The sequence below is a fragment of the Salvelinus sp. IW2-2015 genome, linkage group LG30 (genome assembly GCF_002910315.2).
Source record: "Salvelinus sp. IW2-2015 linkage group LG30, ASM291031v2, whole genome shotgun sequence".
Classification (NCBI taxonomy): domain Eukaryota; kingdom Metazoa; phylum Chordata; class Actinopteri; order Salmoniformes; family Salmonidae; genus Salvelinus; species Salvelinus sp. IW2-2015.
Genome location: NC_036869.1, coordinates 12,987,328 through 13,007,568, shown reverse-complemented (window position 1 = coordinate 13,007,568; position 20,241 = coordinate 12,987,328). Strand labels below are relative to the sequence as shown.

The following is a 20,241-nucleotide window of genomic DNA, read 5'->3' as shown; positions in this document are numbered from 1 at the left end:
CCGTCCGTTTTTATTGTCGCTTTATAAGTGACAGTGCGCGACCGTAAACAGACGACGTTTTCCTGGTCTTCGTCTTTTCACCACAGACCCAGGCTACCCGTTTGCTTCAGTTTAAGGCTTTGGAGTTTGAAAATTTCTTACGGTAAGTGTGTTTTGAAACCTAAGCACACATTTTCTATTCTTTAATATTAGTTGAGGTCTTTCAATTTTGACTTTCTGTAAATGTCCAAACCAGCCATGCTATCTAGCTAACTTAGCTAGTTAGTAGCTGGGCTTCTGATTTATATCGAAAGAAACGGGGTTTCTGCTGTTCGAGATAGTAACAACATTTAGCTCAGAAAAACAGTTGTAACAAGTTGCAAACAAATGTGACTTCCAACATTTAATCTTATTATACTTTCCCAAGATACGTGTTGACACTGCAGCATCAAGATGTCGTACATGCTACCCCATCTCCACAACGGCTGGCAGGTCGACCAAGCCATTCTATCCGAGGAGGACAGAGCCCTGGTCATTAGGTTTGGACACGATTGGGACCCAACATGTATGAAAATGGACGAAGTATTGTACAGTATAGCTGAAAAGGTAAGATGTTTGTTATTATACCATTGTTGCTGTTTGTATTAAAGATTTTGTGAATAGGGCTGTTGCGTGACCGTATTATCGCGACACCGGCAATCAAATTTCACGTGACCCATAGGCGGAAATCCCAGGGGGGACGGGGGGGACACGACCCCCCCATCCTGGGAAAAATATGATTTGTCCCCCCCAATCTATCACTGTAAACATAACTATGTAATTTCAATAATATTAATAATACGCAATGAAAGCAGTTGTGCTGATTATAGACACTTAATAGCGCCTTTTTAAGTTTCAAAAGATTGCGACCACCCCGCCCTTTGCCTCACAATGGTTTGATCCACTGCCAGTTCTTTAGCTGGCAAGGTAATAGAGGGTTCGTATCTACTGTCCGAAAGGCACATGTACGTAACTGACGTGAGGTTAATCCACTCAATCGCGCCATAACAATGTTAAAATTTTATGTTGGCAGGGCTAATTTGCAGAGCTAGCGCGCAAACTAAAGCAAACATTAACTAGCAAGCTAGCTAGTACCTATTCCATTAATGTGCGGCGTCAAAGATGGGATTTTGCTATCCGTCAGTTTATTCCAAGATCAGCATGCAGCTGTAGTGCTTCAAAGTCCCTGTGATAGGTTAGCGATAAACTGAAGTCCAAACTGAACAGAACTACACTCTCTTATACCATTGTCTTAAATATATTTAATGGTCTCGTTGCAAAAGCTAAATTGTCGCTAGTGAACTTTTTTAAATTTATTTTATTTCACCTTTTTTTTTTTTGATTATAGCAAACACCACAGAAACGGAATTGGTGCTCGCTAGCTTTACAAATTCAGCTATTGTTGGAAGCCAGCCAATATGAAACAAACTATATTACAATTAGAAAAGGTTGTAGCATATGTTGTGTAAATGTGTGTGCAGCTAGACCGGCCAGCCAGGTAGAAAAATGGCAGAAAAGGGTAAAAAGATGGACATCAGAGTATTTTTCAGTACACCAAAACGCAAAGTAAGACCTCTAGTAGCCTAATATCTCAAAGACGAGTTGATAAAATGTTCATAGAAAGAAGTGAAATGCTAATGGAATGTTTCACAATGATCATTAGCAGAGCAGGCAACAGATGGCACACAGACAGCAAGAGCTGGGGACAGATAGGCAGGGACAGACTGGCAGAGACAGGGAGTCTCAGGTAAGTTTGTTGAGTCTTGTTTGGCAACATTATGAAAGGTTCTCAATTTTTTTTACTTGTAAAATAGGGACATAATTGGAAAATGCCATGGATACCCCCGCTCTCAACTTAAACTGATGACTAAACTAAGATTTGTTTATGGCAATGGTATTGCTGTTGTGATTAATTGTGTAGTTTTGGGTACCGGTAGTTAGGAGTACGGCAACACCTTATTTCTTTTCTAGGAGACAGACTGAGTCAGTGAGGGTGGTGAAAGGGAAAGAGCCAGGGAGAGAGACTTCAGAGAACAATGTCACAGCCACGGCAGGACCAGGTGTCACCCTTGTTGCCAGCAGCACCAGTATAGGGGACAGTGGGCACAGCATTGTCCAGTTACCTCAGTGATGGCACAAAACCATATCAGCCACACCCAAAAAAATTAACCGCAAACTCTTGCCAACAGAGTGTTACGTTTCAAGAGGCCCAAAGCACAGAATGAAATTCTGAACATCATGGCCAATACAATCATTCGAGGCATTGCAGCTGAGATTAGGTCTCTTCCGATTGTACAATTTTCATTAATTGTTGATGGTACTCAAGATGTCTCTGGTGCTGAACAGGAGAGTGTCTTTTGCATTATGTTGACCATGACCTTGTCTCTCACGAGGAGTTTATTGGGCTATACAGGGGTGCGGAGACAACAGGCGAGGGCATTGCGAAAGTGGCAACTGAAGTGTTGTTGAGGCTCAATTTGCCCATGTCTGGCTTACGTGGGCAGAGTACGATGGTGCCTCAAACATGGCAGGAAAACACAGGTGCACAGGCAATTGTGAGAAGGCAGCAGCCATTAGCCCTCTATGTCCATGTGGAGCACCATGTGTAAATCTGATTACACAGGCTGGCTGCTCAGCCTCCCCACTGATCCGGGATTCCCTTTCTTGGGTCCATCAGTTAGGTGTCCTCTATGGCCAGTCAGGAAAGTTTAAGAGCATGTTTGATCAAATGCCACGTCCAAAGAAACACATCTGCCCACCCGGAAACCCCATGTCCAACAAGGTGGACTGTGCGGAATACTGCTATTAGAGCTGTGCTAGGGCAGTATGAGCGGGTACTAAGCAGCCTAGAGGAGAGTAGTTTTTAGTACATGACAGTACACTTACAAATTATTTATTCATGTTATTTTATTTAAAATTGCATACTTTGCGACATACTTGTGCATAGCTGCTGTTTGAAGAGTTGAGACACTGACTGAAGGATATTTTGTTTGATTTATTTGGGTTTTTCATTGAAGTAGTTATTTTGCTTTTAGAACTGTACTTATTTTAAGCTTTTTTGTTCTTGTAAAGATATTGTAGTAGACTCAGGCCAGTGGCACATTTAATGACTATATAAATGTATCAGAAAAAGTCAAATTAAAGGTCAATTCAATACGGAGACTAACTTTGTGATGGTTCTCAATGGAGATTATTTTAGATGAGATCACACCATGTTCATTGTATTTATGAAAACTACACCCATACAGTGTACAGGACCATGCTACCTACTGGCCTTTCTTGATATTGCTAGTTGTAAGTAACGAATACCTGCATACATACTGGACTGGTAAGGAGCACTGCTATAACTATTATTAGTAGTAGTATTATAATGATTTAAACATTTGAACAAGTTGGTTAAACCCTTCAGTTAACTACTGTACCTATCAATTATTCAGTTGTAGGAATTATGGTTCCTCAATATACATTTAACATATTACAACGTAGGCTATGTGTTACAGCACTACTTTTGGTGTCCCCCTCAGGAATTGCTCTTGAGAAAATGTAATGTAATTGTCCCCTCCAAGGTTGATATCAGATTTTCGCCCCTGACGTGACCATTTAGTCACGGTAATTAGGCTTCTCCAAGATCTGATGCTGCTGATGGTCATTAGTAGCCTTCCAAACTTGCTAACTGCTTGGTATTCAAGTACTACTGTCCCTCTAATCACTCTGACATTGTAATTGAAAATCTATTCAAACAAGTAATGAGAGCACATGATGCACAACATTTCTATAGGCTATGCAATTGCACGAGAAAACGGCTGATGGCCTCTTAAAGAGGCGCACATCAGCTTTCTATAGGCTTACTATATTTATTGCTCAACTTTCCAAATATTAAGCACATTGCTTGTATTTACAACAGGAGTATAGCCTACCTGGCTGGCATGAAAATGAACCACGGGAAAAGCGTCCTCCATTTGCTATTTAAGTGCATAGATGTTTTGACACGGGTGCATGATAATGGTCATTTCTAAATCAAAACAAATTTCACCCATTATTTAGTATATGTAAAGACAAGATTAAATCAAGAATAGTCTGACAATATTAGCTTATCACTTGTGAATGATGCCCAGTGTAAGGCAACAAACAATGCTTTTTTTGGGGGCGACTTTCTCGAATCGGTCGCACACCTCATGTAGCCTAGCCCATAGGGCTATATGTTTTGATAAGGTTTGTATCACAACTAAAGTGGCCAAATAACTTCTTAAAATGAAGCACATGAACCCGCTTTACAAGGGGTGTAGAGCCTAACTGGCATAAATAAGCGCCGCGTGAGTTTCAAGTTTGGGGAAGATCATTTTCACCGTAGAAAGGCACCTTTTATAATAAAAGCATTACATGCATAATCAGTTTTGCGGTCACTTTTAATGTTTTCCCGCTAATGGAACATTTGTGCTTATAGCCTACTGTCGTGTGAGCATTGCTGAGCTTATAATGTGAAGAAATAGCCTAGTAGTTTATGAACATTTTAAGCTAAACGTTCTGATCTGTTGCATCAGCCACATTTGCGTAAAAAATATTTTTTGTATTAATTTGGGATCTATTGCATCCCACAACTGTCCCAGACTATGTTTGGAATATTTATTTTTAGCATAGAATAGGTCTACTTATGTACTCTTGGGGATAGTAGATTGACATAGGCTAGTGCTTTTGCTGTTAGGCCTACTCATCTTGTTGGCTGACAAACTAAATGTGGACAGTTCTTCCAATATTTTCAATATGCACTTCAGAACTGGATAAGGACACGCACAGTTGCATTACTGACGTGTTACTGTCATCACTTATAGCCTGTGAGAAATACCCAATCATGTGATGGAGAGTCATGAGTGAGGGGTGCGTTGGAAATTTGAGGCATTATCAAGTGCTTGTCAAATTGTGAATGAGACTGATGAAGTGTGTACAGCCTATGCAACAACAAAAAACAAAGCAGAGCTCATGCCTTTTCAAGTGACTTTTTTTCAAATCATCATTAGTCACATCATGCAGCCTTACAATGTATTAAAAATCCAAACATATAGCCCAACATTTGTAGAACAACTAAAGTTACATTAATAACTAAATTAAGCATATAGGAGTACCTATTTTGTTAACCGCTCAACACAGAATAGCTGCTTGTGGCACTCCCTCAAATCATTTGGAGAAAATAGCCTTTCTATTTTATTCAGCTTTGTTCAATTGTATTCTTCATACTATAAAATAATGGTACGGTATTATAAGCAAATCTTGTCTGTTAAATTAACTAGTGTAGCCCACAGCCATTTGGCATAGCCAGATCAGGACCTAACATAAAGACAAGTCTGAGTATGCTATTCTGTTCTTCTGAAATAGACTACATTTTCTTCATATCATGCTTCTTTAGATCTGTCTAAAATAAATTATGGATTTATTGTGAAGGTGTAGGCTATATTACACAGATGTATTAGACGTTTTATATTGTAGATGTTCCAAAGGTCTGCATCAGTTGCTTGTGGAAATCAGGAGATGCTAAATGTTTGTTAATTAATGGTCAATTACCGTGAGACTGACAGGTAGTTGCTTGACAATCTCCAGCTGACAATTTTGTGACCGCCACAGTTCTATTTGTGGAGACATTTCATTGAACGTTGTGATTTTTACAGTACAAACATCACTATCCCATCCTACAGGTGAAGAACTTTGCAGTCATCTATTTGGTGGACATCACAGKGGTGCCGGACTTCAACAAGATGTACGAGTTGTATGATCCTTGCACCGTCATGTTCTTCTTCAGGTGAGTTTCAAGTTGTCATCATGTCTGACCTAGCCCTGCAAACCAATCTATTTTTTACTTACTAAATTGTTGCAAATGTTCAACAAAAATGGGTGTAGCAAATACAGGTTCTCATGCCATATAGGCTAGCTGTGAAAACAGGGATGCTTAGCCCTACGAAGTTTGGCGTCATGTATACAGGAAGTACAGTTACGTGTTCCACCTTATGGCGTACCATAGGAGAAACGTGAGATTAGTATTCGGCCAATGACTACTTGTTTTAGCAGCATGTGTCCTGTGTTGGATGGTATTTTTAATCAGTAGACATTTCTGATGGAAAGCTCATTGTTTGCATCGCCAAGCAGTGCCCAAGAAAGTATTAAATCCAATCTATTTTCAGAAGCATTCCACAACTGTGCCAAAGATAATTTTTTTTACTAACCCAAGATAGACCACAGCCTGTCATTTCCAATGGGAACAAATGAGTCATAGTGGGCAGAAGAGGGGGGGGGGGGGCAGAGCCAAGCACCAGCTAGCGAGATCCTATTGGCACGTTCTAGCATGTATTTGCATGTTTCCGGTAGGGAACGCCTACCCTGAAGTGCGCGTGTGCAATAACTCAATTTGCCCTTGCACTCCTAAACAACACAATTTTTTAAAACTTTGGCAATTGGTAAAGTCTACAAAATGTAGTCCACTCTGTTTCTAACATTCTAGTTTTGGGAACCAAATACTGTTTGAGCTCAAATGTTTCATCAATTAAAGAATTTGCAGAATGTCTGCCAAAATCCATCTCATTCCATCTTCTCCTATTGCCAGTCACAGTGCTTCCTCTCATTACCGTATTTGGTAGTGAATGGAAATGGCAACCAGATGCTTCATATTTATACATCTGGTGAAATATCTGGCTCATTGTTCCATCTGTGACTGCACACGGATGGCATGCTTTCACCTTTAGACAAGTAAACAGACTGTTTGCAGTCATGCCACTTCCTGTCTGTGGTTCACATGCAGTAGCCACACAAAATGGGCACAGTGCTGCCACGTACTGGTCAACAAAATAACATCAATGTATATTGCAGCTAGATTTGAGTGGGTGGTGGTAGCATCAAAGAATTTGATTTAATACTTTCTTGGGCACTGCTTGGCAATACAAACAATGACGTTTCCATCAAAACCATCTACCAATTATGAATACCATCCAACACGGGACACATGCTGCTAAACAGGTACAGCAAAGGGTCGGGTGAAATTTCGCAAGCTGTTGCTATGGATTGCCCTTAGACCCGGCTTATTAATACATTAAATTATTAATAAAGTTGTCTAAATCAGGGCTAAAGGATGCTCAACAACTGCCCCATGCTACTTCAGTTGACTGAGCACTCCCCTCTTTTAGTCCCGCATGACTCTGTGAAACATATTCCTTTTCCTCTGCACTGTTCAAGGAACAAGCACATCATGATAGATCTGGGGACAGGTAACAACAACAAGATCAACTGGACCATGGAGGACAAGCAGGAGATGATTGACATTGTGGAGACCGTTTACCGAGGGGCGAGAAAAGGACGAGGTCTGGTCGTATCTCCTAAGGACTACTCCACAAAATACAGATACTGATTGGTTCTTCCCTTTCCATTGCTTTGTGTGAAGCCCAATGGGAGCAAATCTGTCCTTTCATTATGAGACTTTCTATACAGCTGGACTACAAAACGGCTCAGATCGAAGTGTCCTGCTCTTTTTTTTCTCTTCATGTTACAGCCATGTCATATTTTTTCAACAGCAGTTATGAATACCACCATTGAGTTCTTTGATTTAATAAATGTCATGTTCATATTTTATGTTATCACTTCATAGGCCAGTTTCCTATAATAAGGCTAGTCCTTTATTAAAAATAATTATCAATGAAAAATCTCCATTGAAAGTATATATTTTTTCTTCAAGACAGGGCATCACCCACCACCCCTCTGAGCTGCAGGCAGTTTGCATGTTTAAAACATACACTTAATTTTTGGAAAACTGGATGTTTTACCTGATAGGAGGCATGTCCTACCTTGCTTCAAAGTAGCCTTGCCAAAATCTGACCATAGAATCATTTATGGAATTATTTTATAAAGGCTTACTCATTGAAACCAGCATTTCTCTCCTGTTATTTTGATTTTCATATGAACTTTATTTCGTTGTCCACAAACTAAAAGCACAATCCTAGTCATATTAGCAACCCTTATCCTAGTTGTTGCATCTTCATATTTCCCCTCTTTCTAAATTTCTAACAGTGATTTTCATCTGTCACATAAACCACTTGCATCAGGTTCGCTTTTAGAACAGTGTTTTCCCGCAAATTGCGTTTTGGCAAATGTGAAATGATTGTGCTGCGTTATTACAGTAGCTGTATGTTCAATAATATAGCCTGTGGCTGTGAGACGATAGGCTTCCTATTGTTGCTAGGCCTGTAACACCTTACCCAAACCGGCTGCGCGCGTGCGCTATCGTGCATACATTTATTTTGTCCCCCCACACCAAACGCGATCACGACACGCAGGTTAAAATATCAAAACAAACTCTGAACCAATGACATTCATTTGGGGACAGGTCGAAAAGCATTAAACATGTATGGTATTTTAGCTAGTTAGCTTGCACTTGCTAGCTAACGTTAATTTGTCCTGTTTAGCTAGCTTGCTGTTGCTAGCTAATTTGTCCTGGGATATAAACATTGAGTTATTTTACCTGAAATGGACAAGGATCTCTACTCCGACAATTAATCCACATATAAAACGGCCAACCGAATCGTTTCTAGTCATTTCTCCTCCTTCCAGGCTTTTTCATCGTTTAAATTATATGGTGATCGCATCTAAACTTTCATTGTATTACCACGACTACCGGCAAAACAGTTTTCGTCTTTCTATCACCCACGTGGGTATAACCAATGAGGAGATGGCACGTGGGTACCTGCTTCTATAAACCAATGAGGAGATGGGAGAGGCAGGACTTGCAGCGCGATCTGAGTCAGAAATAGGAACGACATCTATTTTAGCCCTTGGTGTCGCAGACGCTCGTTGGCGCGCAAGCAGTGTGGGTGCAATAATTGAATAACATGGGTTTCTAAATTTATTTTGCGACGCTCGCGCACGCGACATGTCCGGTCTGGCCAGCATGTAACAGTCATGGAATTTTGGATGATGGTAATTGGCCAGCCAAATGACCACGGTCACCGTAATACCCGTTTGAATAACAAAACAATATATTGATGTACATCTTCTCCTCCCCGCCGCTCCTGACTGCATGTGCTGCCAATAAAATATAATGAATAGAACTGCCGTCTGCATTCATGTCTATAGGCAGGTTTCCATTGACTCAGGTTTATTCAACAAAAGCAATGTTGCAGAAACAAAAATTGTTACGTGTAATGGGAACAGCAGTTTTTTTCAAATAAATGATTGCTGGATAATGTTGAAGGTACGCGAGGCACTTAATGTCATGGCCCCAGTTGCATTTGCAAACTTACTTTTTCTGTACGAAATCCATAGCCTATATGTAAACAGGGTGACTGTGAGCTAAATAACCAGATGGAAGTAAAAACATGACTTAGGCATAAATAAATCAAATATATGGTTGCAGTCCTTATAGATTGAATTGTATTGAATCAGATCCAATGATTTACCTCCCGTAGGGTGGGGTGCCGCCATGTCCATTCTAAATGCCTACTGCTTTTGAAGTAAAAAAAAATTCTTCTCAATATAAACGTTTTTGTGTTCAAGAAAGCCTGAATTGCTTCACCTTGCTTTTCTGCTTGAGTGGATGCAATTTTCACCATCCAATTATTTCAGATCTACAGGAGAGCAGATTTCACCGTGGCGATTTGTTGGCACATGATAATTATGGAAAATGGGCTTATTAATCGTTTATATCCATTCTGGCTTTCACTGGATACCGGAGACATGAAACAGATACTGTATGCTGTCGCTAATTTATTAATGCAGAATGTGTCTAAAAGGGTAAAGGAAATACTTATCACTTCATTTTTATTTGACACTTAGGTTTTTGCGACGTTTTAATTTTTAGGTGTGATGTCATTGAGTCCAGCTGTTTTTATCGACACAAGATAGTTCAATGGAAACTCACCGCAGTAAGCAATTGTTGTGTATCTATTTTCTATGTTAACTTTGAAAATGTCGACAAATCACTGGAAAAATGCATTGAAACGTAGCTAGTGATGGCATAATGGTTGGACTAGCAGCCATTGCACGAAGTAAAAGCAGGAAGTGTATCCATCTGATTTGTTATTTCAACCCCATTGACATTACAAAAAATACATTCCATTCCATGAGGCACATCAGTTAACATAATTTGAATGAACATTCTACACTACAATGGAAATTATTGCATCACAAAACCTAGTAGCCATTGCTAGGGTACCCAAGAGTTTACCATTCGAATCGCCACACGACTTCCCTGCTGTCCCGTCTTAAATCAGCTGTTAGTTCCAACAAACTTTTTTTTTTACGGTTACAATGATTTGATTTTATTGACGGTCTTTATTCATAACCGTTTGTTACAGTTGTACGGTAATTGTGCCACCCCTAATTGTTGCACTCCTCAATTAAGCTCTAAATGAAATGTTGCATGAATAGTATTTACAGGGTTCATACGGTCAGGGAAAATCCTTGTTTTCCAGACCTGGAATAGTAATGGAGGGTGCTCAATCATAGTGTCGAGGTGCAACCTAAAAATGTTAGAAGTCATTGGAAAGGAAAAGGCGCAACTCTCTCTACATTAAAAATGTGTCGTTTTATTAAGCCAGTTTAAAAGATTGACGTTTTGGCCTTCAATAGCCTTCAGAATAATTCCATTAAAGGACACCTGTCCTTCACTATGGAACTTGATGAGAGAACTAGACTTCCTGGATGTATGCATCACCAAAACAGGTACCTTCCTCTCATCTGATCTATTCAGAAAGAACACTGACAGAAACAATTTCCTCCACACTCAGAACTGATGTTCCTAGAGCACAACTACTGAGTAAGCCCTAGCGATAGACATTCCATCCAACTGGTCACTACCTACACTAAAGTCCAGAACTACTAGGCATCACAAAAAAACATTGGCATATTTTACACTCAAATTCAGCTCTAGGTAATTAATTTCAACAGCCTCCTGCGGCCGCTTACCATAGAGCTAAAAATATTAAATACAAAGTTGGCCGATCCGCAGTCAGCCAAAGCGCAAACAAGACCAGTCTCCTCATTATTCCCCCTTGCAACTACATGTGGCAATTGTATGCAATGCCAGTACACCAAACGTATACAAGTTAATCCGACCCCAGATTGGGCCGAGACATAAAAATCAAAAGTGCCATCAATTTCAATTCTCGCAATGTGATCTATGTGATTCATTGCCCGTGTGAGCAATCGAAGTGTCGGCCATTCGATGTGCTGACCCGAACAGCCCAGGGGCCCTCCATTTCAAAGAGCGAGGACACTTGCTTTGTGAGTTATTTTATTTTGGAAAGGCCCAGAGAGACGTTCTGGATCCATTCCTTAGATATTTTAGTTCCCAGAGAAGGACTATAGTATGCTTTTGTGAAGGGCCCATCCGTTTGTTGGTCCAGTGCCACACACGGAGGGAGCTTACTAGTGCACTAACTAAACCAGTTAGACCTATTTGCCTGATCTTTTGATATTTGTTGCTATCTCTAGTTTTGCTTAGCACTGTTTATTTTTTCAATACCCAACATATTCAAGGTGTATTATATAGTAATGGTTGTATATCAATTACACCTACTGTAGTTGAAAAAAGCTTTCCCAGTTTTCCAATTGCTTTTTACTGGTTCCACTTCTGTATTTCATCACTAGGTGGAGACATTGACCATAGTACCCCACACCCTGAGTACCGACGTGTATGGTCTACCACACCGTCTCTCAGCACCATCAGCTGAAGAGTTTTCTCCCTAATTGTCTTCCCCATGTCCATTCCCTGTATGATTATTCTGAAGGCCGAAACGTCAATGTTTTTAAACTTGCTTAATAAAACTAAGAATGTTAAATGGTGAGCGAGCATTGTGCCTTTTCCCATGATAATTTCTGTTAATGCAATTTATTGAGGCACAGTTATTTATTTTTATCAAATAATCAGCATATCATCTAGGATCGGTATGACACTTAAAGTGTTTGCAAGCATCATCTGCGTGTGTGCGAGACGAGTGGGCCGTTGCTCATGGAGAGAGAGGCAGTCGGACATTGCAGTAGCAGGTAGGCCTAGTTTATACAATATGATAGAGAATAGACTAACTAGGTAGCCAATTCAAAACATATTGTACTCTCTAGTTTGTTTAGCGATTGGTAGCATGTATTCATGTTTTCGTCATGTCCTAAAAAACGTTCCACCGACACTCGCCAATAAGGCCATACAAATTTGATTAAATGAATCATATGAATCCTTCAAAAAAGTTAAACGATTCTTCTTTTGACGAAACGAATGATTCACTTCGCCATTATTTTAGTTGGGATCCAGTTCAATCGTGGTGAATAGAATAATGTGAATCATTAACATTTAATTTGAGGAAAAACGATTAGATGTAGCCTTTCTTTTGGATAATGTGGCTTCAGCACTTGATTTGTAGATGCCTCCAATTTATTTGGGCATTCAATGTATGGGACATTGCTACTCAGTAGATGATAGTCAGGCTCCAAAGTAAACACTTCTAAGGTAGCTAAAATAAATAATTGAAAAAGGAGAGCCGCACACTAGAAGCTCAGATGCAATAATTGAACGTTTTGACAGCCAAACTGTCTTCATCAGGGTACAGGCTAAGATAAATATGACTAAACTAGAAAAGGTACATTTCCTAAAGAAATACTAACATTCACCTTTGCTTTCCTCACCCTTGTTATGTTGCGTTTTGTTTCTTTCTTTGTTTTTGTCGAGTCATTTTGTAAAATATTATTTTTGTGGAAAAAACAACCTCCCCTGGTGTTTTGAACTTTATTTTAATATGCTAATTTCTCTCTTGATTTGTTTATTTCTGTTCTTTTTTCTACTTCTTCCTGTGTCACTTGATTGTCAGTACATACGAAAACTAACGTTATACCTGTTGGGTTTTATTCGGGTTCAGTCCTTGCGAAGCAAAACATTTATTTAGACCTGAAGGTTTGAGCCTACAAATGCGTTGTTGCTGAATTGTGCAGAATAATTTATTTCTTATGAATTAATATTTCACTGCTGTAACTTATATTTAAGAGAATTATCTGTGAGTTAGGTGGTCTCTAACCAAACTGCGCTATTGTAAAAAAGACTGATGCATACTTATTTTTATGTTTAGCCAGCTAGCGGTATGCTCGTTTTGTCGCTTTTTAGTGACGTAATGCGCAAGCGTAAACAACAGAAGTGGTTTTTATTTCCTTCATCTTTTCACACACAACGGATCAAAGATAGCTTGGGTCTATTCAGACTGTACTAACAGTTTGGTTTAGTTAAGGCTTTGGCGCTTAATAGAATTTCGTTCGGTAAGCGTTTAAAAACATATATACACTGCTCAAAAAAATAAAGGGAACACTAAAATAACACATCCTAGATCTGAATGAATGAAATATTCTTATTAAATACTTTTTTCTTTACATAGTTGAATGTGCTGACAACAAAATCACACAAATTTTCAATGGAAATCAAATTTATCAACCCATGGAGGTCTGGATTTGGAGTCAAAATTAAAGTGGAAAACCACACTACAGGCTGATCCAACTTTGATGTAATGTCCTTAAAACAAGTCAAAATGAGGCTCAGTAGTGTGTGTGGCCTCCACGTGCCTGTATGACCTCCCTACAATGCCTGGGCATGCTCCTGATGAGGTGGCGGATGGTCTCCTGAGGGATCTCCTCCCAGACCTGGACTAAAGCATCTGCCAACTCCTGGACAGTCTGTGGTGCAACGTGGCGTTGGTGGATGAAGCGAGACATGATGTCCCAGATGTGCTAAATTGGATTCAGGCCTGGGTAACGGGCGGGCCAGTCCATAGCATCAATGCCTTCCTCTTGCAGGAACTGCTGACACACTCCAGCCACATGAGGTCTAGCATTGTCTTGCATTAGGAGGAACCCAGCGCCAACCGCACCAGCATATGGTCTCACAAGGGGTCTGAGYATCTCATCTCGGTACCTAATGGCAGTCAGGCTACCTCTGGCGAGCACATGGAGGGCTGTGCGGCCCCCCAAAAGCAAAATAATTGCCACCCCACACCATGACTGACCCACCGCAAACCGGTCATGCTGGAGGATGTTGCAGGCAGCAGAACGTTCTCCACGGCGTCTCCAGACTCTGTCACGTCTGTCACATGTGCTCAGTGTGAACTTGCTTTCATCTGTGAAGAGCACAGGGCGCCAGTGGCGAATTTGCCAATCTTGGTGTTCTCTGGCAAATGCCAAACGTCCTGCACGGTGTTGGGCTGTAAGCACAACCCCCACCTGTGGACGTCGGGCCCTCATACCACCCTCATGGAGTCTGTTTCTGACCGTTTGAGCAGCAACATGCACATTTGTGGCCTGCTGGAGGTCATTTTGCAGGGCTCTGGCAGTGCTCCTCCTTGCACAAAGGCGGAGGTAGCGGTCCTGCTGCTGGGTTGTTGCCCTCCTACGGCTCCTCCACGTCTCCTGATGTACTGGCCTGTCTCCTGGTAGCGGCTCCATGCTCTGGACACTACGCTGACAGACACAGCAAACCTTCTTGCCACAGCTCGCATTGATGTGCCTTCCTGGATGAGCTGCACTACCTGAGCCACTTGTGTGGGTTGTAGACTCCGTCTCGTGCTACCACTAGAGTGAAAGCACCGCCAGCATTCAAAAGTGACCAAAACATCAGCCAGGAAGCATAGGAACTGAGAAGTAGTCTGTGGTCACCACCTGCAGAACCACTCCTTTATGGGGGGTCTTGCTAATTGCCTATAATTTCCACCTGTTTCTTATTCCATTTGCACAACAGCATGTGAAATTTATTGTCAATCAGTGTTGCTTCCTAAGTGGACAGTTTGATTTCACAGAAGTGTGATTGACTTGGAGTTACATTGTGTTGTTTAAGTATTCCCTTTATTTTTGAGCAGTGTGTATGTATATGTATGTATATATATATATATATATATATATATATAAATATATTATATATATGTATATATATAATATGTATATATATATATATATGTATGATATATAATAGTATATATATATTAATATATGTATAATATATATATGTATATATATATATATATATTGTATATATATAATATGTATATATATATATTATGTATATATATATATGTATGTATATATATATATATATATATATATATATAGTATAATATATATATATGTATATATATATATAATTGTTATATATATATATTATTATATAATATATATATATATATATATATATAATAATATATATAATATAGTATATATATATATATATATATAGTGTAACGACCCTGGGCTTATAAGCGCGGAAATCGACTCTGCCGCACGAGCATGTTTTTGCGGCACAGTCGATAGCGCGCTGGACTTCGGGCTAGAAGGTCGAGGGTTCGAGACCTGCTCCCTGCTGTTTCATTACAATTTATATGAGTCCATTCATCCAGGATGTATCACAACCGGCCGTGATTGGGAGTCCCATAGACGGTGCACAATTGGCCCAGCGTCGTCCGGGTTTGGCCGGCGTAAGCCGTCATTGTAAATAATAATTAGTTATTTACTGACTTGCCTAGGTAAATAAAAATGTTAACTCTCACTTTCTAGCAAATCCCAAGCCAGGCATGCTAGTTAACGTTTGCTAGCTAGTTAAGCCATGTTTCTAGCTAGCTAGCGAGGCTTCCAATAATTTTTCATTTTCAATATCTTAGTTAATATCTAAAGAAAGTGGTCTTCTGTTAGTGGCATTTGTTTTTTTTTTTTTTAGAACAACGTTGTGCACAGTATATGTAGCTTACGTCAGTAAACATTTTTGTCAAGATCCAGCCCAGATATCAAGTATTTCGCTATAACGTTAGCTAGGTAGCTAACCAAACGTATTACTCGCCCAGGATACGTGTTGACACTGCAGCATCAAGATGTCGTACATGCTGCCGCATCTCCACAACGGCTGGCAGGTCGACCAAGCCATTCTATCCGAGGAGGACAGACTCCTGGTTATTAGGTTTGGCAACGATTGGGACCCAACATGTATGAAAATGGACGAGGTGTTGTACAGCGTAGCTGAAAAGGTTATATGTATTTTACTGTACCATTGTTGATGTTTGGATTTCACATTTGTGAAGACATTTAATTGAACGTTGCTATTTTTACTGTACAAACATCACTATCACTACGGCCTACAGGGAGGAGGTGAGGGCCCTCGGAGTGTGGTGTCAGGAAAATAACCTCATACTCAACGTCAACAAAACAAAGGAGATGATTGTGGACTTCAGGAAACAGCAGAGGGAGCACCCCCCTATCCACATCGACGGGTCAGTAGCTGGAGAGGTGGAAAGTTTTAGTTCCTCGGTGTCACACTCACGGAACAAACTGAATTGGTCCCCCCACACAGACAGCGTTGTGAAGAACGGGCGCAGCGCCCTTTCAACCTCAGGAGGCTGAAAGAATTCGGCTTGTCACCAAAGCACTCACAAACTTCTACAGATGCACAATCGAGGAGCATCCTGTCGGGCTGTATCACCGCCTGGTACGGCAACTGCTCCGCCCACAACCGTAAGGCTCTCCAGAGGGTAGTGAGGTCTGCAGAACGCATCACAGGGCAAACTACCTGCCCTCCAGGACCCTACACCACCCGATGTCACAGGAAGGCCATAAAGATATCAAGGACAACAACCACACCAAGCCCTGCTTCACCCCGCTATCATCCAGAAGGCGAGGTCAGTACAGGTGCATCAAAGCAGGGACGAGAGACTGAAAAACAGCTTCTATCTCGGCCATAGACTGTTAAACAGCCACCTAACATTTAGCGGCCGCTGCCCAACTACTCAATCACAGCCACTTTAAAATGGGAATTGATGGAAATTATGTAAAAATGTACCACTAGCCACTTTAAGCAATGCCACTTAATACAATGTTTACATAACATTAAATCTCATATGTATATACTGTACTCGATATCATCTATGCATCTTGCCATCTTTATGCAATACATGTACCACATAGCCACTTTAAACTATGCCACTTTATGTTTACATACCCTCAAGTACTCATCTCATATAGTATACTACGTACTCTATACCATCTACTAGATCTGCACTGCGTTCTGTACCACCACTCATCCATATATTTTATGTACATTATTCTTTATTTCACACTTGTGTGTGTGTGTAAGGTAGTAGCGTGGAATTGTTAGGTTAGATTACTGTTGGTTATACTGCATTGTCGGAACTAGAAGCAACAAGCATTTCGCTACACTCGCATTAACATCTGCTAACCATGTGTATGTGACTAATAAAATTTGATTTGATTTGATTTGATTCTTCCCTACAGGTGAAAAACTTTGCAGTCATCTATTTTGGTGGACATCACAGCGGTGCGGGACTTCAACAAGATGTACGAGTTGTATGATCCTTGCAGTTATGTTCTTCTTCAGGTGAGTTTCACGTTGTCATCACGTTCCACCTATTTCAAACCAATCGCTAGTTTTGATGCAACATTTAACCAGGTTCAAAATGGGTTTAGTAAACACAGACCCTGCTGGCCGTGACCTGGAGACCAATGAGGCGAGCGACAATTGGGTTAGGGAGGAGGGTTTGGGCTGGCTGGGATTTCTTGTCCATTACTACGTCGCGTATGTGCACTGTCATTGCTCTGCTGTGTGCATCTTGTTAGCTGTCATACAATGACGAGGACTGAAGCTCATTGGCTAGAACTCAAATTGCTAGGGGGCTGGCCACGTGGGGTAAAATGTAAGGTGGAAATGGCAGCAGCACAGTTGCTTTCAAACTAGGGATTTCCGTAGCTATATTGAGGTAAAAACGGAAATTTCTGCTGCCTAGATTATACAGTATGAAGGAAAGTACAAAAACGTATCCAACTCACTATGATAGTCGCTCTGATGAGTGTCTGCTAAAATAGATATGTATAAAATCTAATGCATGTATGAGCTACACATTGACATCCAGCCAAATCGGGAGGTTTAAAAAATACTAGTAGCCCAGGTTCCTGATCATGTCTTTAATACAACAGCTCCAAGCTGCTTCAGCTGGGACCTGCTCCATCTTTGCTGCCCTCTTTTTGTGAAAACTGAAATATTCCTTCTGTATGTTCGGAAAGCCTATGATGAATCTGGGGACAGGTAACAACAACAAGATCAACTGGACCATGGAGGACAAGCAGGAGATGATTGACATTGTGGAGACCGTTTACCGAGGGGCGAGAAAAGGACGAGGTCTGGTCGTATCTCCTAAGGACTACTCCACAAAATACAGATACTGATTGGTTCTTCCCTTTCCATTGCTTTGTGTGAAGCCCAATGGGAGCAAATCTGTCCTTTCATTATGAGACTTTCTATACAGCTGGACTACAAAAAGGCTCAGATCGAGGTGTCCTGCTCTCTTTTATGTTATAGCCAAGCCATCTTTTTTCAACAGCAGTTATAATAACCATCATTTGGTGTCTTTGATTTAATAAATGTTATGCTCATATTTTATATTGCCATTTAGTTATCAATTCACAGCCTGTATTCTTGGACCCAGATTGATTATTAAGCCGAGGACTAGCTTCTTTCTCAATAAGGAATCTCCACTGAAAGTGTGTTTTTAGTGTAGGACTATGCTTAATCTGGGTCTGGAAAATTGGCCCATATGTTTAATCTGTATGTATATGTGATTTGTTTCTTCTGAAATGCTATGGGTAGTGCTGTGGTGACAGGAAGACGGAGGAAAGACTTGGAATTATTCAACCCCATCGTATTGTTTATGAACAGTTGAATAAACATTTTGTTTTATTATAGAAAAAACGATGTATTGTGTTTACATGGTAAAATCCCCCACAAATGACATCCCGTTAAATGAGAAAGCAAATGCCATAGGCTGTTACATAACAATAGATCAGTAATAACCTGCCTATGTGTGGCCTTTTGTCATGCCACATCTGTCTTTAGTGGATCCTCAGAAATCAAGTGAAGTTAGCTGATCTGATATGTGTTAACCTGATGGCTTGGTCACTTAGAAGTCTGCTGCTCATCCATACCAGCCTGGGTCATGAGGTCGGCAACATTCTTCTCCAGGTCATCAATTCGAGTTCCCATGTCATCCAGTGGGTTGGTTAAGGGCAGTCTTGCAATATATGTAGTTATTATTATACACTGTGTCTAGGTTGTACATTAAACATTTCTTTATAGAGAAAATAAATAAAATTCATATTTTATTCTAAAATCCACTAGATTAGGATTTTCATATAAAGCCTTTTTTAATCTGATAAAAAAAAATAGCTGCAATTTTGAGATTCGGTCTTGCTTGAATATGTATGATTTCTGTTAATAATCTCAACTGGTAGCTATTAGATACCGTTCTTCAATAGCAGCCAGTCATTCAATAAGACGGTTGCTAGTAGTAGGTTGTGATAAAGGATATTTTTTGAAACAATCTGGTCAGACATGCTTTGAAATTTACTGTGAAGATTCTGCATAGTCGCTTCCACCTGTGGGAGAGAACACAAACGATCATTTCTCAGATACCAATGTTACCACCGGTGTAAGAAAAAAGCTATACTGAAAATAAACGTACAATTTCTGTCAATTCTTTTGCGGCTTTTGAGTTGGATTCCGTCATCCTGATTCAGCTGTCGTTTCAAAATCAATGGGATTTGTCTCTGAAGCTAGCTGTGCGTCCCTGTCGCTGCGGGTCGTTCTTGGCAACAGTTTCAACTGAAATGCACAAGTGGGTGTGAAACAATACTTTCGGAGAACTTTACTAAAGAGTGTGTGTAGCCTCCATAAAAACTATAGTGTGTACCTTTTTCATAAATCATTAAGTAGGCTAACAATCAGATCAATCAGATGTTTTTAGATTAAAGACATGTATAATTCAGAAACTTTAATAAAGCATTGTGTAATCCTAATAGGCGTGGTTAAATAGCACATAATGGTAGTCAAACTGAAACTAAGTTTTATGAGAATGGACTACAGAACGGTAGGCTGAACTTACTGTTTCACGACATGCCTGCTACTGTTTGTATCGTTTAAAACACCAATTAGTTTCTGTTGCTGAATTTTCTGACTTTTGCCGAGATGTTCTAGCTTTGAGCTGTAGGCGTTTCCCTCATGACACCCAGTTAACCCATGATGCACCTTTCTGTGTTGAACTAAGCTCAATGGGTATTTCAGATCCTTTGGGACTCTCCATGCCATTTCTTTATGTAAGAGACCATCCATTTAGAACGTTGTTTTGTGACAAACAGATTACAGTCATCACGATTATGTAACCTCGGCAAAATGTC

The 20,241-nt window shown here is 40.3% G+C and overlaps 2 protein-coding genes and 1 pseudogene across 2 annotated transcripts; 2 read left to right on the top strand and 1 right to left on the bottom strand.

The window, feature by feature from the left end:
• Positions 1–26: 26 nt before the first annotated feature.
• LOC111955271 (thioredoxin-like protein 4A) lies at positions 27–7,921 on the top strand. Its single transcript, XM_023975446.2, has 4 exons — positions 27–142; positions 407–585; positions 5,706–5,809; positions 7,234–7,921. The coding sequence occupies exons 2-4, from the start codon at positions 433–435 to the stop codon at positions 7,403–7,405; spliced, it is 429 nt and encodes a 142-aa protein (XP_023831214.1). The 5' UTR covers positions 27–142; positions 407–432; the 3' UTR covers positions 7,406–7,921.
• Positions 7,922–15,828: 7,907 nt separating this feature from the next.
• LOC139023291 (thioredoxin-like protein 4A) lies at positions 15,829–18,451 on the top strand (annotated as a pseudogene).
• Positions 18,452–18,711: 260 nt separating this feature from the next.
• On the bottom strand, positions 18,712–20,192 carry LOC111955273 (heat shock factor-binding protein 1-like protein 1). The gene is made up of 4 exons (XM_023975448.2): positions 19,950–20,192; positions 19,530–19,669; positions 19,377–19,443; positions 18,712–19,059 (listed from the first exon to the last, which is right to left on the bottom strand). Exons 2-4 carry the CDS (start codon positions 19,572–19,574, stop codon positions 18,965–18,967), a joined length of 207 nt encoding a protein of 68 aa, XP_023831216.1. The 5' UTR covers positions 19,575–19,669; positions 19,950–20,192; the 3' UTR covers positions 18,712–18,964.
• Between the last annotated feature and the right edge of the window lie 49 nt (positions 20,193–20,241).

Excerpts from the sequence above, each read along its gene's own strand:
- LOC111955273 (XM_023975448.2), bottom strand. The coding sequence starts at position 19,574 with ATGACGGAATCCAACTCAAAAGCCGCAAAAGAATTGACAGAAATT. Across the intron at positions 19,444-19,529 it reads CAAAAGAATTGACAGAAATT|GTGGAAGCGACTATGCAGAA; the intron begins GTACGTTTATTT and ends TCTCTCCCACAG. Across the intron at positions 19,060-19,376 it reads TGACCAGATTGTTTCAAAAA|TGGATGACATGGGAACTCGA; the intron begins ATATCCTTTATC and ends TAACCAACCCAC.